This window comes from Vicugna pacos, chromosome 34, assembly GCF_048564905.1.
Source record: "Vicugna pacos chromosome 34, VicPac4, whole genome shotgun sequence".
NCBI lineage: Eukaryota > Metazoa > Chordata > Mammalia > Artiodactyla > Camelidae > Vicugna > Vicugna pacos.
This window is the reverse complement of record NC_133020.1, coordinates 9,915,531-9,936,076: the sequence shown is the minus strand read 5'-3', so window position 1 is coordinate 9,936,076 and position 20,546 is coordinate 9,915,531. Positions and strand designations below refer to the sequence as shown.

At 37.6% G+C, this 20,546-nt stretch overlaps 1 protein-coding gene across 1 annotated transcript in view; it reads left to right on the top strand.

The window, feature by feature from the left end:
• The window catches only part of LOC140691244 (uncharacterized), a 46,953-nt gene that overhangs the window by 11,849 nt on the left and 14,558 nt on the right, over nucleotides 1-20,546 (top strand). Inside the window, exons 4-7 of the mRNA XM_072954258.1 lie at nucleotides 3,058-3,139; nucleotides 5,910-6,067; nucleotides 7,350-7,406; nucleotides 18,390-18,459. Coding sequence (XP_072810359.1) covers nucleotides 3,058-3,139; nucleotides 5,910-6,067; nucleotides 7,350-7,406; nucleotides 18,390-18,459 — 367 coding nt within the window. The remainder of the gene's footprint in view (nucleotides 1-3,057; nucleotides 3,140-5,909; nucleotides 6,068-7,349; nucleotides 7,407-18,389; nucleotides 18,460-20,546) is intronic.

The window sequence follows — 20,546 nt, the reverse complement described above, 5'->3', positions numbered from 1 at the left end:
AGAAATTTCTCTTGATGTTTGTATCTTTTTCTTCCTCATCAAAGACTCCCAAGGAAACCTGAACGGTCTGGAACCATAGGGGTGTCTTCTGATTTAAGCTTGTGTTTGGATATCCACAACAGTGGTGGTGAACTGGGGTGGAGGGAGGTGGAAAGGGCAGGGGCTTCAGAGCATGCTAGAGCTGGGCTCCTAACCAGGGAGACATTGGGAAAGTTACTCCACTTGTCTGGGACATAGTAAAACAAAAGAGTACTTAATTCTTTGGGTTATTTTAAAAACTAAATGCTATAACATTTTAAAAAATGCTCTGACATATTATTTTGTACTAAATGATAAATAAAATTGTCCCTGTGCTCTGGAACTCACAAACATGGGGGAAGATCAAGGTGGAAAATCCAACATAAGGTCTAGAGAAGGCACTTGGATGCTCAGGGTTGCCAGGAAGACCGGCTTCACTTGATATGAGCAGAAAGCCATCCTAGGGCTCCCAAGGCCCTGCAGAAGAATGGTATGGTACTTTATCCCAGCTAAAAATTGAGAGCAAATAATCAAAACTTTCAAATGAAACATTGGCAGTATTTAAAATAAGTCCAAAATGTAATAAAAGTAAGAGTAAAAATTTTAGAATAAGAGTATGTTATTTACTACATAGAGTAAAGCATGATTTAGAGGTGAGTTTTAACTTCTCAACAGCTTCTAAATACTGAACCACTTCTGCCTTTGCCTATAAACAAAGTATATATCATGCTAGTTTGCAGTTTTTTGATTACTTGTGTGCTTCTGGGCCACTGTCAGAGTAGCTTTGTTTAGTGACGCCTCTAAATTTTATAAAGTTATCATGAATAGGGGTCTACGAGTCCAGAAAAGTCAGGTATAAAATAACCATAGTTTGTCAGTTAACAATGCAGCAGGGCTGGGATTAGGGTGCGGAGAGTGAGGCCAGGTCATGTACATATAAGGGTGGACCATCTCAAGCAGGATAATGGCCCCCAAGGATGTACAAAAGCCAGTCACTGGAACCTGTGAATATATTACCTTCTATGGCAAAATGAACTTTGCAGATGTGATTAAGTAAAGGACCTTGATATGTGGAGATTGTACTAGATTGATTGGATCGTATTGGGGTGGGTCTAATGTGATCACAAGTGTCCTTAAACATGGAAGAAGGGAGCCAGTCAGAGTAATGCATTGTGAGAAGGGCTCAGCCCAGCATTGCTGGCTTTGAAGATGGATAAAGGGGACCTTGCTCAAAGGAATGCAGGCAACCTCAAGAAAATGGAAAAGGCTAGGATATGGATTCTCCGGTGGAGCCTCCAGAAGGAGCATCGCCCTGCTGACCTCTTATTTTTAGCCCACTGAGATGGTGTCAGACTTCTGGACCAGAGAACTGTAAGATAAGATAATAAATTTGTACTGTTTAAGCAACAAAGTTTAAGGCAACATGTGACAGAAGCCACAGAAAATAATCCACTGCTTTTATTTAAAATTTTGATATTTTGCTCATCATGGATTTTGTTGCATTAGTTTTGATTTTTTAAAAAATTGCACTACAGTATTATTTATCTTGATTACTGAGGTTTCTGACCCCAAGATGAGTGCCTCAGTTGCCGCCCGCTATTCTCAGTTCCTTACTTTTGCCCCCAGGATACTTCATTGCTTCCCGAGGGTAATGCTGGTGCCTGTCGCTTTAGAAAAATCTTCAGCAGATTTGCCGACTATGTCTTTTTTCACTTTTTTGTTTAGCTTGAAGCATGTCCTACACTTTTATCTGAGGGTGTAACTTTGACAAACTAACATGAATGAATATTAGCAGCAGCATGATAAAAGTCTATATGGAAGACCTGTCCCGTGTATTACCTTTATTATGTTTGGAGATCTTAAAACAATAATCTGAGCCTGTTTCTGATGTTGAATTTTATAGCTCTGTTTCATCACCCGTGCGAAGGAACTTTTCATCATAACTTAATTTCAATGATTTACTTACTTTGTCTGAGAATAGTATCTCCTACTACTTGGGCAACCCTGGGTTGAATTAGGGTTGAATTCCAGACTTGTGTCATAAACTGTCATCCTACTGGAGAAAGATCCCGCTTGCTTTATTTTCAGTTGTGTAACAGCGTATGGTACCATGGTTGAAAAAGACTAATTTGCATAGAGAAAAACAACCGCCAAGTAACAATTGTAACAGTGCCGTTAAAAATGGAGTAAGCATGGAATTTTCACATAATCCTCAGAACAGCTCTGCAAGGCATGTTGTTATCCCCATTGCCCAGATGAGGAAACTGAGGCTCAGAGAGATAATAATAATAATATCTAACACTTAAATAGGGCTGGCCATATGCCAGGTACTTTTTTTTTTTTTTAAGGGCTTTACCCGTGTGAATTTATTTAACCCACAGCAACTCTCAGAGGCCTTATCTCATTTTGCACATGAGGAGATTGAGGTCTCAGACAGTTACGCAGCTTTCCTAAGGTCGTATGCCTAGTAAATGGAGAAGGTGACTTGCTTGCTTAAAGTCATACTGGTGGTAAAGAAATGGAAGAGTTGAAATTCAGACTGGGATCTATCCACTTTAAGGATGGATGCCATGCTCTTTTTCCCCTGCTAGTCCCCCCATCTAGAACCTTAAACAGGGTTGGCACTAATCTGACTGATTTTATAACGTCAGTTACAGTGACACTTTTCCCCCTTTAATGCCATGATCATGTCATCTGCCTTTTTGACAAATTCCAGGCTCTGCTCTGGTCGGCTCCCTGGGAGGGGTTTAGGGACTTGCTGTCCGACTGCCCAGGGCTCCCAGCATGGATGTGAACGCCACACCCTGAAGGTCTCCCTCGTTTGCTCCTAATCCTAGCAGTACACGTGGCAGAGGGGTAAATTGCTTTTCTCAGAAAGGATTTACAATCCTGACAGGATGGCTTAAGCAAATCTTTATTGCCCTAATGCCTTGGGAAAGGTATTATCTGACCAGGGTGGGTAGTTGATAATGCTGTTGCATGAATAGAATCTATCATTGTGTTAAAGTACAGTCAGTAGATTCTGTTTTACTTACTTAGCAACACTTGGGGATATCTTTAAAGGGACACTTCAGAGTGAAGGTCATTTTGAAAATTCAACTCCAAATCTTATGGTTTACCTGTGAGTTGTCTTCCACAAGTTGCATTCAAATATAAAATGCTTTTTTTTTTGTCTTAAAAAAGTAACATTAAATTTAGGTGTTTTATTTAATGACATATTTTTAATCTTTCTATTCCTTTTTGGTTGTGACTTTAGTTTGAAAGATGCATTGTAGGAGTTAAAAGTTTTGTCAATTTATACTTTAAATTAATATAAAGCTAACAATGACTGTACCCTTTTCTCTGAGGTCAAACTCTTGATAACATATATCCTGAAATGCATACTTAACTTTATATACATCAAAATGTTGATTCATTTGGATGGCTCTGCTTTTACCACATTTAGTATTTATTAATGATGGACAGAGGGTATCAATTTTGTAGCATAAAACTATCATAATGCAAAGAAGAGTGGAAAAAAAAAATTGACCAGGAGTCCAAAGACCTGGTTTTTGTCTCACTCATCACTGGCTATAAAATTGTACTTTTCTGGGTGTCAATTCACCCTTCTTTAAAATGCAGTTAGTAAGATATATCCTTCCTACTTTATAGGGTAGATTAAAGAATAAGATGAGATAAAGATAATTTGAAGACAAATGGTGTCACGTACTCTGCGTAAATTAAACCATTGACGTTTATTTTTCTGGTAACTTGTTTCCTGGTAACTAAACATACTAGTTTCATTTTCACATTTGGTCATGTCATAACTTGCATCACATATTGTGTTTTTGTATCTTTTTATGTGTATTGAACAAGTGACAAGGAAATGAAGAGGGTCTGATGTTGGGAAAGAGTTTGATACTTTGAGGAGTGTATTGAGCTGGCCCTGGCGGCCTTGCCTTTTGCTCCATACTCAACATCCAGTGCCTGGGTTCTCGCCCTGTTACCGGGAGAGGTCAGTTTTGCTTGTTAAGGCTTCAGTTTTCTCCTAAGTGAAAAACATGGAGATGCCACGAAATGGTATCTAAGGTCCATTCTAGAGCTAGTCACTCTTTTCTACTGCCTTAGATTTTAAGTTTTCAAGTCAGTTTTAGTTATCAAGGAGCATATTAAAGAGTGAATACATTATTATCTCTATAATTTTACTTAAAAATAGAAAAAGAGAGCTGACTCAAAATCATGCATTTTAATGCACTGTTTCATAAGACTCATGCACATGATTTAAATTTGGCATCACTAGCTTCAATAAACTTATGTTTAGTTTTTTTTATATATTTATACTGAAGTACAGTCAATTTACAATGTTGTGTCAATTTCTGGTGTACAGCACAATGCTTCAGTCACATAGGAACATACATACATTTGTTCTCATGTTCTTCACCATAGATTACTATAAGATAATGAATATGGTTCCCTGTGCTATCCAGTATAAACTTGTTGTTTATCTATTTTATATATATTATCTGCAAATCTCAAACTCCCAATGCTTAGTGTTCACTGTTTAAAAATAGCTGACATTTATTAAGGATTTCCTTTGAGTGAGGCACTTTGATAAATACTTTTTATATATTGAATTAGATAATTCTGAAAATAACCCTAAGTAGTAAGTGTGATGATTACCTCTACTTTAGAGATGAGAAGATTGAACCTGGGGGGGTTAAATAAATTGTCAAGGTCACTCTGCTAAGGGCCATTTATGGTTTGAATCCAGATCTTTGCTCTATATTACATCATATAAGAGAATACATCCTCGTTTGAGATATTCTGTGAATTATCTGACAGAGGCTCTCCTAGGCTAATCAGATAGAAACTCTCTGTCTTCAGATATGAAGGGCTGTCTGTGAACACCTGGACCTAAACTCCTCACCCAAGGATTTGACTACAGAAAGAATTTAGGAATCTTGACTTTGAAGTAAGAATGATACCTGTTCATTTACTACAGTAGTTTCAGATCTCCTATTTTTTTTTAAATCCTACTTTTTAAAGTGAATAATTGTAGTCAGATTCTGTGTTATGCAAGATAAAACTAGGTAATATTACTTAATATGCCACATTCAACATGGGCTAGAATAAAGCAGTTATGTAGCAGAATTACTCACTAGGCAAGTCATGTGACATTTTTCTTCTATGGCAAAGTTAGGTACAGGACATTAGGTTAATTGAGTTAAATCTTCATGTCACGTAACTGTGTAACCACAACCTTAGGCACATATATTAGAGAAAGTTTTTTAATATTATCCCGCAGAGGGAGATTGCATAATAGCCATTCACACTGTCATTTTTAATGCTGTATTTTTCATAGTTTCCTATAGCATCCTAGCAGGTAAAACCTGGGGGGTAAGCAAATGTTTTGATACTTTGAAGACTATTAAAGTGGTAAGCTTAGTTCTTATAGGCAGCTAAATGTAACCTACTTTATCGGAGTGAAATAAAAGTAATAAAAATATGTCAGATGTAGATGAAGAAGAGATTCTAAAGTAATTTCCTAAGGAAGTTAGAAAAAGATCTTGATGTACAGCATGGACTCTAGTTAACAGCGCTTTGTTATATGCTTGAAAGTTGCAAGGCGTAGGCCTTAGAAGTTCTCACCCGCACAGAGGTAACTATGTGAGGTGATGGATGTGTTAACTAACCTTATTTTGGTAGTAATTTCACTATATATATAAAGTCATACAGTACATCTTAAACTTACACAATGTTTATGTCAATTATATCCCAGTAAATCTGGGAAAAAAGTCTCAAGAAAAATAGGTTGCATTCAGAAGTGTGTTTTTCCTTTATTCTAGTGTGGGCTGTGGAAACATGGGAGGGCTTTTAATATATAATCTGCATTTATTGGCTTTATCTTCAAGATTGCAAAGACAGATTCGGAGATGGGATAGATTACACGTACTGTGACTATGCGGTTCTCACTGACGACTGGGATGATTTCGCCTTCAGTATCTGGAAGATAGTCACCCTCAGTCAGGATGTTTTAGCCTTGAAATCAGTGAAGAAATGCAATCAAATGGTAGGTCTTGGGCTAGTAGCAATATTTTCCACTTTCTTCTCATAAAACTTAAGTGTCTTATGAAAACTATACCTATTCTTGAAGCAAAGTAATGCTGAAGTTAAAGTTTCACAATTTACAGGTGTAGGGAAAAAACCTCAGTATGCTTAATCAGAGGAAAAAAGATTTAAATAAAATGAGAAAATATCCCTAAACAGGAATTTGAAAAAAAAAATGTTGGAGGGAATGGTGAAGTAAAAATACCACAGGTGGATTCCTGATATGAAGTATCTCATATATATATGTGTGTGTGTGTGTGTGTATACATATATATATATATATTTTTTTTTTAACCAGTTGGTGTGTTCTCATTTTTATAATTTTCTTGGTGTCTGTTTAATGGGTAGAGTTTTAATATGAAATGAGTAGTTTAAATTTTTTTTGAGTGGCAATGAAAATACAAATGTCATTTAACAAACTCAAAACCATATCCACCCAGTTGCAACCATTGATGCGTTTGGTTAACTATTTGAAATGAATTCTCCTCCGTCATCCTCTCTTCTCTTTAGTAAGTGCTCTGAGACCATCTTCAACCCCAAATGAAGCAAAACAAACATTATCAATGAACAGCTGTTGGTGGTGGTCTCCAGCTGACCTTGGAGCAGATTGCTTCTCATTAGGGGGCTTATGTGAATCCTAGAACATCCTAGAAAAATACTGGTGGGAATCTAGGGCCTGGATGACACCTGTGAAGAATACACAAAGGGAGGGGCTAGCAAATTCACCGTATCTCGTCTGATACTACAACTTGAACATCTTTTCTTGAGTTCATGTGTCTGCACAAAGCTACGTAGACCAGTCGTTTGCAAGCTGGGGTCCACTGGCTCCAAAATTTTACCAAGACACTAAGATACTGTTTTTCACAGGATCTACGTGTATGCTGTCCTTTTGGGCTGATTCTGCTTCAGCTTGGGGTTAACTTCCAGCAGCATCTACAAAAGATCGTGGTCACCTTAGGCATGAGATGATGCTTTTAGTTTTAGTGAAAATTTTGGGGTCACTAGAAGTGTTGATATCATATAAGAGACAGGATTTCATTTAAGCATGCTCATCCAACAAAATTGTTTTGGAGTCTTCCTTCCTGTTTTATTTCAACAAGCAGAAACTTGTATCCTTCTTTCTCAAGAGCACTTCTTTTGAGTCAGGAAAAAATTAATCTATTTCTTTCCTCCTGAAAAGTTACTTCTATTTTTATGCTGCTCATTAAGTTTTCATTAAGTTTATGCTTTTAATTCTGTTTCAGTGTTTCTTGTACATCCTGGTTTTAACCAATAGTCCTGTAAGAAATGTGACTAAATACGTAAGTAAAGTCTCCTTAGTCCTATAATTATTGGGTTGGCCAAGGGATGACTAGAAATTAAGTAACTGTAAAGTTTTAAGTCAGTGTCCAGAAGAAACAAAACAAAGCGCACGATTTTAGGTGTGAATCTTCTTTGTAAGACTAATTACCTTCCCCTTATGTGTAAATTTCAATTATTTCCTCATTTGCTGCTCATACTGTATACTACTTAAATCTTGTCTCAAGTTACTTTGCCAATTTAAAAAATGAATTAGAATTTTTAAAACTCGACAATACATAGTTCAATTTTAGCAGATCTGATTATGATATGTAACAGAAAAAACGTTTGGAATATATTTAGATCATTCTGGGAGATAATTTCAACAAAGCAGTTGGCATCGGCAAGGGGACTTCTGAGAAAGCTTAGGAGTGGTTCTGTTCAAACTTGAATTAAAGCTCTTCCATTGTGAATGGTTTATAGTCTTTCTATTGCTTATGAATTTCTACTCTTTGTTATTTCATATGTTTTGAAGTCACATTGTGACACACAGCAGGGAGTGGTTTTCTTTTTCTTTTTTTTTAAACTGGAGAAAATCAAACACAGTTTAATAACATGGAAGAGACCTAGAGGACGTGAGTAAACCCAGGAAGTTTGCTGACAGTGCTTGTTAGCACCATTTAATTAGAGAATGAAGTTCTCAGTGAATATTTCATGTTGATTTGTGGTGCTCGTGTTCCTTTTTTTTTTTTCTTTTTCTTTTTGAAAACAATCATGGAGCGAAGTCCAGGCAGCTTCCTCTCATTATTCACAAACATGAGTTTCCTTAAAATGTGTTGGAAAGAGCAAATAGCTAGAACCCAGAACACTTGGAGTGTAGGTTTTATCTTACTGTGTCTGAGTCGTTTGACTCTGCCTCTCTGAGCCTCAACTTCTTTTTCTGTAAAATGAGAATAACTGTGCCCGGCCTGCTTTCAAGTTAGACTCAAATGAAAAAGTTCTTTGTAAATTCTGAAAGATTTTATTACCATATCTTCAAATTAAAGGAAGCATATTTTTCATGCTTCTCTGATCATGGAGATAAACTTACACAATGATTTCATGTTCTTGATAAAAGTTACAGTGTGTCGCCCTACAGACTTAACAGCAATTTCCTGTGAGCTGTTGATTTTGAACCACTTAGGGAGTTTTACCATCATATCCATCATGGAAGCATCTAGTGTTGTTAAATTTGCAAGCAGATGTGCCTATTTCAAATCCTGGCTTCACCTCTCATTAGGTATAAGACTTTGGGCAAATGTCTTAACCTTGTTAAGCCTCAGTTGTCTTTGGAAAGGGGATAATAATACCTACTTGATACAGTTGTTGTGAGAATTAAATGAGGTATATTTTAAAAAGCACCCAGCACACAGCGGACTTCAGTGAATGCTTGCTCTTTGGTGATGATGATGATAATGTAGGCATAAGAGGCAGGTGACTGATGGTTGACACCTGGCCTGGGCCAGCCAGTTATTAAGCTGATATGAACAACTCAGTGGGGTGGAGGGGAGACAGGTAAGTTCTTAATAATAGGCAGATAACTGTTACGAGTTATTATAGATTTTCTATACGAGTTAGATTTTCCATGTCAAATACATCTCAATTAAGAAATGCCGGTGGGGAGTGTATAGCTCAGTGGTAGAGTGCGTGCTCAGCATGCATGAGGTCCTGGGTTCAATCCCCGGTATCTTCATTAAAAAAAATAAATAAACCAAATTACCCCTCCCAAAGAAACGTATTCCTTTGTTAGCAAGGACAACTTTCAATGTGAGCAGAAACATGAGTACAATTTTTCTCTGACTTCTTTAACAATGATCTTGAAAATGTTTTACTTGTTGAAATTTTATACATGATTTTATAGTCTATAGTACCTGAGATATGTGTTTCCTTTGTGGTCAATACATTTGTGGTCCTTCTTAAATAAAATTAACCTAGAGAGGAAGGTGTTAATCTTTCAAAATTGCAGTAACTAGCTAGTGACATCACAAAGTATCTCATTCTCACGGTCAGAGGTTATCTTTTTTTCCCCTCTGGAGCTTTTCATAATGCTCAAATATTTATAAACTAAGCCAATATAATTTTTTTCTCAAATATGGGCAACATTTGCTCATTTGGGAACTTGGAATCCTCTGGCTTTTGTCTTTGCTTTCTTATTTGCCTGTCTTTGGGGTATTTTAAGAGTCATTAGCATGACAGTGAGTGGGGAGGAAACATAAAAGATTGAAATTAAAATTGGCCTGACAGTCTCCTGCATCAGCCTTGTGATGTGAATCATCATAAGGGTTTTTTTTTTTTTAATAAGAAATAGAGCCCCCAAAATTTTCTGGCAAATTCTGCAGCTAGTTCTAGCTGTAAATGTGACATTTTACAGAGCATGTGTTGGGAGAAGACATGGGTGAGAGGGTGATCTATGAAATTGTGGGGGAGATTTTTCAAATGACATTGTCATTCTCTCCAATACTGAGAACCTCAGGGCCAGAAAGAAAAACAGAGTAGCAGAGAAACAGACAGCAGACTGACTTGAGCCTTGCTGAGTATTCTGAGGACTTGATCCTTCTGCAGTTGTCCTCTCATGAACTAAACCACAGGATTTTCTGAAGCAGAGCAGCAGAGAACCAGGCATCACAGGAGGGAGCTGGGGAGTGGAAAAGCACTCTGGAGGAGTAAGTAGGGACAAGCAGGGGAAACGTGACAGTGTAGCACAGCTCACAAAGCCAGCCAGCCCTGCTCCTGAGTGTGTGTTCAAAGTGTCCAGTGATTTTCCAGCTCCAAGGTGACCACACAGGGTAGAGAACGAGAGATCACAGAGGGGAACTAACACGTTTAGAAGGAAAAAGGATACAAGGGGTGGAGGACATACAAATTGTCAGTGTAACCTTAAAGGTACAATAATGCAGCATCGTAGGAGAGAAGAAGGAATCTATAAATCTTTGGCAAACTGTCCACATACCAGTAAGCGTGGAAGAAGAAAAGGCAAACTGATGGCAGTGGAGAGGACTCGGGACAGACTGAGACTCAGATTTAGCTGTCCAGGATCCAAAAATGATCCTGAGCGTACTGTGGCAGGAGGTGTCAGTGGTCACAATTCCTAGAAGGAAGGCGGTGGGAATTAGTGGTAAGACTTAATTTAAATGTTTAGTCAATTCACATATTGTTTTTTTCCCCATGATCCATAATTAATAATAAGCAAGTCCTTTTTCTTAGTTCAAATTCTAGCCTAAGGGAAAAAAAAGCAATTATATCAAAAACAGTGGGGCAGCAGAGTATCCATTTTACTGCTCTTTGTACCTTTCTGTTTCAGTTTTTTTTGAATGAAGGGTGTTCAGTTAACCTTTATTGAATTAAATGGAAAGAAATTTCCGAGGTTTATCTTTCTACCTCTGGTGTCTGTGTAACTTTTCTCTTGATTCTCGGAGGCTGACTGGCTCACTCAGCGTTGGGGTCAGCTGGGCCAGATGCTCAATGTGGAAAGTTACATAGTTTGGAGCCTTGGAATGCGTTGTTTATGCTAATGAACACACGGCTGTCTTTTGCACAGTGAGACTGCCACTCAGCCATCAGTTAGCACTCTTCCCAGGCCTGCCCTTTTTTACGCATTTCAAGTCTGAAGATATGTTCTGGGCTCTTGTTTGTTTTCTTGTTTTAAATCATATTCTACTTATCTGAGACCAAGCGTGATGTTTTCTTTATTCCCTATCTCTTAGATAGGGCTCACCTGCTTGCCAACAGTACATCTTCAGAGCCCAGTGAACAGTATCCCTGTGTGGCTTCCTCTCATTAGTTTGTTTTCTGTCAGTCCAGGATGTGTCACATTGCAGACAGATGGACATTATTGCTACAAGTCTCTTTTACCTTTGATTGTTAAGAGGGGTGGTAGAGGGAAATTCGGGAGAGTGTGCTTCTAAAATTATTTCTACAGGCTTCTGGAAAAAGAGACCAGAGTTGGGAGTGGAGGTGAAGGGAATTGGATGAAGGTGATCAAAAGGTACAAAATTCCAGTTACAAGATAAACACCATGGATGTCATATACAACATGATCCAGATATGAACACTGCTGCATATTATATGGGAAAGTTGCTAAGAGAGTAACTCCTAAGAGTTCTCATCACAAGGAAAGCAATTTTTTTTTCTATTTCTCTTATTTAGTGTCTGTGTGAGATGACCGATGTTCACTAAACTTACTGTGGTCATCATTTCACGATGTGTGTGAGTCAAATCATTATGCTGTCCACCTTAAACTTACACCGTGCTCAATGTCAGTTATACCTCAATGAAACTGGAAGAAAAAATGCTAATATAAGTTATTGACATAAAGAATTTAAAAACATTTTAAGAATCTCTTAACAAAGGCTATGAATTGAAGTACTTGAATATCCAAAGTGTTGATATATTAGACACCATAGATCTTTGCCCACTGTGCTCTTTCTTGTAGAGTAGGATTACGTTTGTTATTGTCCCTCTAGAAACATTTATTAAGTGGCCACTATGCACTAAGTTTTGAGCGAAGAAGTAGAGATGAAAAAAATGAGAAATTTAAAAATATGTTCCACATGTCCTCCCAACCAAGTAAAGGAATCTCTCTGCATTTTACATGACTGTTCAGCTTCCCTTTCAAATTACAGGGAATAAATTGTGTGAAATTCCAAGACTCTCTGGATCCGATTCTCTTCCTCTACTCGGGAACTTTGCTCCTGTTATTACACCCTCCTCCTGCGTCAGACGTGTCCCTCTTTATTGCCTCATATCTATTAGCAAATGCCCATGCTGAAATCTCTCTCACTTTTAGAAAACCCATTCTGGATGACTTGTCTTGTTCCACTTTACAGCTTGTTGAAAGATCATTTTCAAAATAAAAAGTAAGAACATTGTTCTCTTACAGATACAAAGTGAACAAACAGTAAAGTTTTTATGTAACTTAATTATTAATGAGAGATGCAGTAAGACACTACAGGTAGTCAAAGAAGAATTCAACCACTTCCCATGCATTAGGATGATTGGCTACTATGAAAGAAACCCAGACAGGAGCAGGTGTTGGTGAGGACATGGGGAAATTGAAATCATGGTGCATTGTTAGTGGGGATGTAAAATGGTGCAGCTGATATGGAAAACAATATGGTAGTTGCTCAAAAAATTAAAAATAGAATTACCATATGATCCAGCAATCCCACTTCTGGGTCTGTACCCAAAAGAATTGAAAGCAGAGTCTTGAAGAGATACTTGTACACCTGTGTTCATAGCATCAGCATTCTTATTAGGTAGAACCAACTCAAATATCCCTTGAGAGATGAATAAATAAGCAAAATGTGGTCTATACATACAATGGAATATTATTCAGCCTTAAAAAGGAAGGAAATTCTGACACTGCTATAACTTGGATGAACCTTGAGGATATTATCTAAGTGACAGAAAGCCAGTCACACAGATATTGTGTGGTTCCACTGACATGAAGTCTCTAGAGTGGGAAAATTTGTAGACATAAGAAGTTGGATGGTGGTTGCCAGGAAGTTGGGGTTGGGGGACAAAGGAGGAGTAGGGAGTTACTGTTCAATGGGTTTAGAATTTTTCAAGATGAAGAGAGTTCTGGAGATGGATGATGGTGATTTACAACAGTGTGAATGTCCTTACTAGTGAGCCATACACTTAGGAATGCTGAAGATGGCAAAATTTTGTTATATTCATGTTACTACAATTAAAAATTAAAATGTGAAGAAAAAAGAATTCAAAGAGCAGACATATTTATAGGTTAGAAATACATTAATAAATGTGCAAACAGAAGTTGGACTGGCTTCATCCACTGTGGGAGAGATGTCAAAAGAGCCTGTAGGGGGCAGAATTCAGTTTGCATGTCCAGAGACAAGAATCATTTTGCATCACCATGAGTTATCTATGATTCGCCAAGTTGTAAGATAGCCCCCATAGAATCAGATCACCTGGAAGAGTGTGCTGTAAATATTGCACAGAGTTTCCCACTGAAGGACACATTTTTCTCTACAGGAACACACGGAGTAGACTATACTCATGATCTTTCCTATTTATGCTAGACTAAAAATGGCCACAAATTATTTTCAGCTCCTTCCATCAGAGGGTGGAGTCTGTTTCTCCACCTCTTGAATCTGGCTGGTCTTTTCTCACATGTTTTGAGCAACAGAATGTGGCAGAAGTGACCTTGTGCAAGTTCTGAACATAGACCCTACAAGGCCTCGCCGCCGCCCCTCTTGCTGTCCTGGAAAAGCTACATGAATAAGCCTGAGCTGGCCGACTAGAGAGACCAGGCCACCCAAATGGAACTGTCAACCCACAGAACTGTGAACCCAGAAATCACTTTTAAGCCACTGATTTTGGAGTGATCTGTTATGCAGCAAATGTTAACCGTGTTATATCAGGGCGTAATGATACATCCTTTCAGTGACTAACACCTGAATTTTTCCAGCTCCTCACATCTCGGCCCTTAGAGTTACCATATCCTCCTTTTCTTAAAGCAGCATCTCACCTATTAGCAAATGCGAACTCTTCCTTCAAAATACATCCCAGCCCTGACCACTACTCACTACGTTGGCTTGTTCTAAGAATTACCTTAATGAAAAATGAACATAAAAGCCTTATGAACCACGTACAGAAATCTTGTCCTTTTACTTTAAGCAGATACATTTCATTCTAATACTTATAGCACTATACCATAATTATTTGTTTAGATGTCTGTTTTCCCTGAAAGACTCTGAGCATTCTGCAGACAGCAACCACACTGACATCAATGAAAACTCAAAGAAATAGAAAATCAGTGACAAGGTCCAAGAACAATGAAAGTTTCAGAGCGGTAGCTGGACAAAGGCAGAATGACCTCAGGGACGACATGGTGTTGTCTGACACGGTCATGCAGCACGTCAGACAGACTAGACATGAGCAGGAGGAAAGAGACGATGCTGCTGGAGACAAGTTCTTAAATTTTTTTTTATAATTTGTACCAGGATAAAAGGTAAGAGGCCACCCTTGTCCCATGAAAATCTCAAAAGTTTTACTGAAGGCCTACAAAAGATGTATTTCACGGCCACTACTCTGGGCTTTGTATTGTTCTCCTGCACAAATTTGCTGCTACACAAAAGCTAGAATGTTAGACTCTTAAGTTTAAAGGCAAGGTCAAGTAACCCAGCTGGCTCTACGTCTCCTCCCATGCCTTCAGTGAAAAGAATGTCATCAAATAAGATGGTGTTCTGTGAAGTGGTGCTGCAAATTCAGGATGAAATGTCTGGCTAAGTGTTATTGGAATTCTTACATATGCAGCACATTTCCCTTCTTTCTCAGCCCTCCCTCAACCTCCATCCCCACCAACCAGGGTTTCTTAAGGTTTTACTTCCTTTGTTTGTACTATGAAAATAAGGGTTCCCTTCCTCTTTCATCAGCTACAGCACTGTCTTATAATAAATTCATTGTTCCAAACTGCACATGCTTCCTTGTAAATTTTGATCTGTTTCTCTTTCTCTACTCCATTCTCCTTGTGCATTGCTGGTCTAATGTAAGATTAGATGGCAAAACCATCATTCTGCAAGAAATGTACCCTTACAAGCATGGAAGAAATAAGCAAATGAACATAACCATAATTAATGTAAGTCGCTAAGTCTTCTAAACAGGTCTTCTGAATGATACCACATTTCACTTCATCAAGCTAGCAAACAACAAAATGGAAGCTCTGTTGATGTTAAGTGGTTTCCCTTGTTTGCTGTAGAACTAAGATTTTTTTTTTTAAATAAAGGAGGTCACAGAGGAACAGTGGGTCATAAACCATGTGCATTTCTTGGATCACATAATGTTTTATTGATTGAATTATATGTAGGGATTTATTGGAACTGTGGTTTAACACTCCTTTTAAAGTCTTTTATCACTGGCCCGTCAATGGAACAAACGGGCCAAAATACTTTTAGAGTTTAATCATTTACCTAGGTAGCGGGATGGGAGTAAATAGGAGCTAGATGGGGAAGGTTAGAGCATTAATGAATGGTGCTCCATGGAGAAAGGAGGACTGATTGATAACATCTTCACTGTTTCAATGAACAGGCTGACATACATAGTTGTGCAAGTTTTGCATTGTACAGTTCTAGAGGGCGCCATTTGCGTTTGTAGTTATTTTGTATTTCTTTATTTATAATGGCAATTTTTGTTTTTAGCAGATGTTAGTACATTGCCTTAAGAAAGTGTCGGATTCTTCTAACTTTTGCAAAGATGCTTTTGGATTAGTTGAAGGGTTGCCTGATGATTATTAGAGATCCTACCCCTACATACTTGCCTTGGGTAATATGGACAAAATACAGTATTCCTGAACCTCAGATTCCTCCTTTGTAAAAAATAGTTTAAAAAATGCACCTCAGTGTAAGGATTGTTATGGGTATATGAGAATCTGTACAGAAAGTGTCCACCACACAGCTGTAAATGGAAGGTATTCTTATTACAAATGCTGTTACAACATTCTCATGATTTGTTTTAACCTACTGAATGATAATTTTCTATATGCTGCCTTTACAAGGAGTTTTAAAAAATATATCCGTGTTTGTGATTTGCATACAACTACTAATTGAAATCTAATAAAAGGGACACACTGGTGGTAGTTTATAAAAGAATTTTTCCAGTATGAATTTTGTTTTCAATGTGAGATACTGAATTTCAAAATAAAATTACTAAATCCGTGCCTGAGTCTCAGATACGTTCTTCTATATTCAGCCAATGAAATGTTATAATAATTAAATGTTTTGTTCGCCATATTAGGAAGCATGCTTTCATATCTATATTTTTATGATCACTGTTTATTTGGTGTCTTCAGTAAACAAGGTATTTTATGTTCTATAGGAATTAATTTTATCTGAACTGGACGAGTGTTATTACTGATAACCTATTGCTATGAAAGATTACTTGGGTGGGTAGGTCCCAACCCCTGGACAGACTTGATTGGGCCAAGGTGGAATGTGACTCAAGAGTGAGCCAATCAGATTCACTCTCTTGGTAACTTGAACTCAGAACCTGAGAGACTCCGTTAGGCGGCCATGGACGTTCTACCTATAAGTTAAAAAGAGTTGGAGGCAGGAAACGAAACTCATTTGAAAGTTGCTCTTATGGAGAAACAAACAAACAAAAAAATAACTGCATTGCAGAAGATGGTCTAAAAGAGAAGTAGAAAAATTGCCTGAGAGAGGAAAAACTGCCTTAGGAGTTTTTCATGTTTTATCAAACTAAATATATTTTCCGTATTTGGCTACTCCAAGACAACTTTGAATCTCTTTTAAATTCCTTCACTCTGGCTGGTTTGAGTAGATTTCTGTTATTTTCAACTGAAAGATCCTTAAGATGCTTATCTTGTTCCAAGAAGGATTCAGGCTGGTTTAATATGGTTATGCCTTTTTTGTGAGCCACTGTTCTTCCAGTGAAACACACACACACCATTCCAGACCATCAGGAGTGAGAACTGCTCTCTTCTTTGTCTTGTGCTTATTAATAATCCTGATTACTTTTTCTAGGAGATGAAGACTCAGTTCAAATCTTCCTAGTCGTTTCTGGATCTTAACCCTGTGAAATTTGAGAGGCCATTAAGAACAATTTTTAGCCATTTAAAATGCTTAATTGTGATTCCCCCTGGAAAAGGGACTGGAGAATAGGGTGGTGGTGCCTTTGCCTGAAAGCATTGTGTACGAAGGTATTTGGAATAGCTCCTGTGTGGCAGTCTTTGGAGGGGACATGACAGAGCTGCATAATTTTGCTGAGTAGGAAAACTAGAATAAAGAATGTCTTCTTTATCCCCTAAGAACTGAAATTTAGCACTCACAGTTCTCTACTGGCTTTCATTATATCTTGTGGAATTCAGTATAGTTTTTCTTTACTAATTAATGAAGCCATTGGTCTGATCTTGTAGCAGAACACAGAGTATTCCATCCCCATATGGAACCAATATTGCTACACTTGTGGGAAGTTTTCTAAGGTTAATAATTTGATTATGGGAATAATAAAATGAGAGGGCCCTCTCTTTATAACAAAATCTTTGACAATGGAAGAAGACCATAGCCTGAAAGTGGAACAGATCTTGCCACTTGGAATTCAGATCGAAAACCACTGACTACCATGATAAATAATGGAAGGTGATGCTTTTACTGTGTACTGACTTTGATGAAAACCATATACTCTAAAGGCCATACGCTGGGTGATCATTTGATTATTCTGTGCCTGTGGATACTCATGTGTCCCCTGCGAAAGGAATTATGAATTGTACATTTGGCAGTCATTGGACTTATGTCCAAATGCAGCTGCTTCTGGGGAAAGAGAGCAGCTATTTGACATTTGCACCCAAATTTACTGAAGCAGGAAGCAAGAGCTTGGATTATCCCAGTGAAATAGCCAAGTAGTCTGTTGTGGTTTGGGTTATAGTATGCTTTGCCTTTATCTTCACAAAACAGTTTCATTTTGTTGGGGTCATTTTCCAGTTCTTTTCTAGGTAGCCACATGGTAATGCGATTTGATAGACTTCCAAGACACCACTCAACATTTGTAAATTATATTTTAAGACTTTGAGTTGTTTTGCCTTCACAAAGAGGAGAACAGAAGGAAATTTGGAGGGAAAAAAGCAAAGTTTTCCCATTACAAAGATTACTGAAAGGTGAATAAAAGTATCAGATGCCTTGGGGAGGTGAAAAATAACTGATTCAATAATATTATAAAGTGAGGAAATGTGGAAGACAGAAACAAGCATGGGACAATTAAATGAAGCAGGACTCTACTTTCTTAAAACAACAGTGAGAATATAATTTGGTGTTTGAAAACAAAAAATACTTTTAAATCGGTGGTCATGTAACATCGTGGAGTTATCTGAAAGCATTTCCATAACCCAACCTTGTTAATTTACTTGGCAAATTATTACTAAGTTAACTGCTTGAGGGGTACACATTGGGATGATACAGGAATTGTGATGAAAGGCTGTGTTATGTCTTCTGCAGGGTAACCTGGGCCCCCGACAACTGGAAACCTGGCAGACCTTCAGTAAAGACCAGGAAGGGATGAACTGTGGTGAGTGCAATACTTATTTATATGCAAATAGTGCTTCTTCAAGTGCTTGATCTCAGTTTGTCTACTTAAGTTGTTTAATCAATTCCCTAAACTCCTGGAATTGTTCAGAAGTGTAATTGGAGTAGTAAAACATTGTCGAGTATAAAGTGAAGCATAATGTTCATACAATATAGAGTTGCCATTTGTGGAGGTAAGTTGTTCAGACACCATTACAACTGAATTCAATAGTCCAAGTCAACAGGCAGGAAAAAATGAAATTGTTAAGGTGAAAGAAAAAAGACAACTTGTTGACTTGTTCAAGGTCATTGAGTAGGTTGCTAGTTAAGATTATTCCTTTATCTCTGCCCTTGCTTCTTGAAGCGTTCTGTTCTGATCAACCATCACCTTAGTAAAGCAGTCCTCTTGCTCTCCATCATTACAGGACATTGGCTACAGTTTGCTACTAGGTGCGTCAGGAGTTCAATTTTATTTCTGTTTTTCTGTGTCTACTTGTGTGTTTAAATCCATGAGAAGTGCATTCCTCCTGGTAATCACTAGAGTGGAAAATACAATGAGTTAAAATAATAAAAGAGATTTATAGAAGTTGGGGTTAGGTGTACGGGAAAGAGAATATACTCTGGTTTGTTTTTTTTTTTTAATGAAAAAGAAAAGAAAAAAGAGAGAAAGCAAATGAGCAAGCAGACAAGCAAGCACAAAGCCGTGCCAAAGAGTAAAAACAAATTTATCTTGCTGGCTAAAAATTAACAGGTATCATAAACCTGGTGACAGTTTTCTTTGATAATCTATCAACTCTAGCCCAATAAAAGTAGTTGGCCATGTCATGCTTCTGCTTTTTTCCCCTTTTTCCCCTTTTAAGTCATGCCATTCTTTCACTGTGATGGTGTTACCTGTAATTGAAAAAATTTATGGCTAAATAAACTAATTAATGTTAACAACCATTTTGTCATGTGAAGGCGGAGGACTGTAAATAAACATCAAAAGGGGCAATTGTTCTTTAGATGACGTCTGTTTATAACAGGAGTTAAAAATTATGCAATGCATTTCAAATAGAAAATGTTTTATTACCATTATTCCATGTTACCTGGGTTACGTATGTATGTGAGCCGTGTAAAGTGAGATATTTGGGGAGAAACAGTCCACACTGGGTGTCAGAGGATGATGCAGTCCGAGCTACCACTTTGAATAAAAGAAAAACATAATTGTTAACCTGTTTCCAAGACACTGATCCATGTTTGATTGTAGTAATCAAAGAAACCCATACAATAGCAGGTATAAATAACCTGGCATCAGAACAAAACTGAAAACATATAAATATATATATATATATGTAATTCCATGATTACATATCCACCCTAGCAAACAGATACACGACAACACCACGCTGCCCTATGCGAGAACATTTGCCAACAGAACACCATGCTTTTATGACTCTTATATTTGCTTTTGCTCTTCTGCCTTCTTAGTAATTCTCAGGGTATCAGCTGTGACCTATTACTAAAGAAGTACGTGAATATTAAAAATATATTCACTTGAGGCAAATAATTAAAACTCTCAAAACCTTTGTGGTGGTTTAATTTCTCCATTTCATGTTGGGTTTTGAGCATGGGATGACCATGGTGATTGGAGTCCGAGGACTGGGGTTCTATTTTAGGCTCTTTCCTGTACTTTGTAAAATATGACTTTGTCAGAGTACTTCCCCCTCTGTCAAAGGAGAGTGGAGATAATACTTTATCAGGTCGCTGTGAGATTTCAATGAAATATTGTAGTGTTTGAAAAAAGTGCTTTGTAAGTGGAGCAGTGCTATACCAGCAGTAGTTCATGCAACCAGCAGCCTGACCTCTGCACAAGTGTTTATTGGCAAGTAGGGATTTGTTATACCAGCTAATTTATCATTAGTCACTGATAAGTTATTTAAAACACTGATGGTTCTATGTCAAATCCAGACTTTAATGCATGTCGTTGTTTCGGGGAAGATATAATTTGACAAATAGAAGTTCTGAATTCATGCTTTGAAAAGAACTGCCCATAGTTTCTTAGTAGAGAGTTTATTTAAAGACTCAAGAGAGAAGATTTTTTTTCTTTCTTCC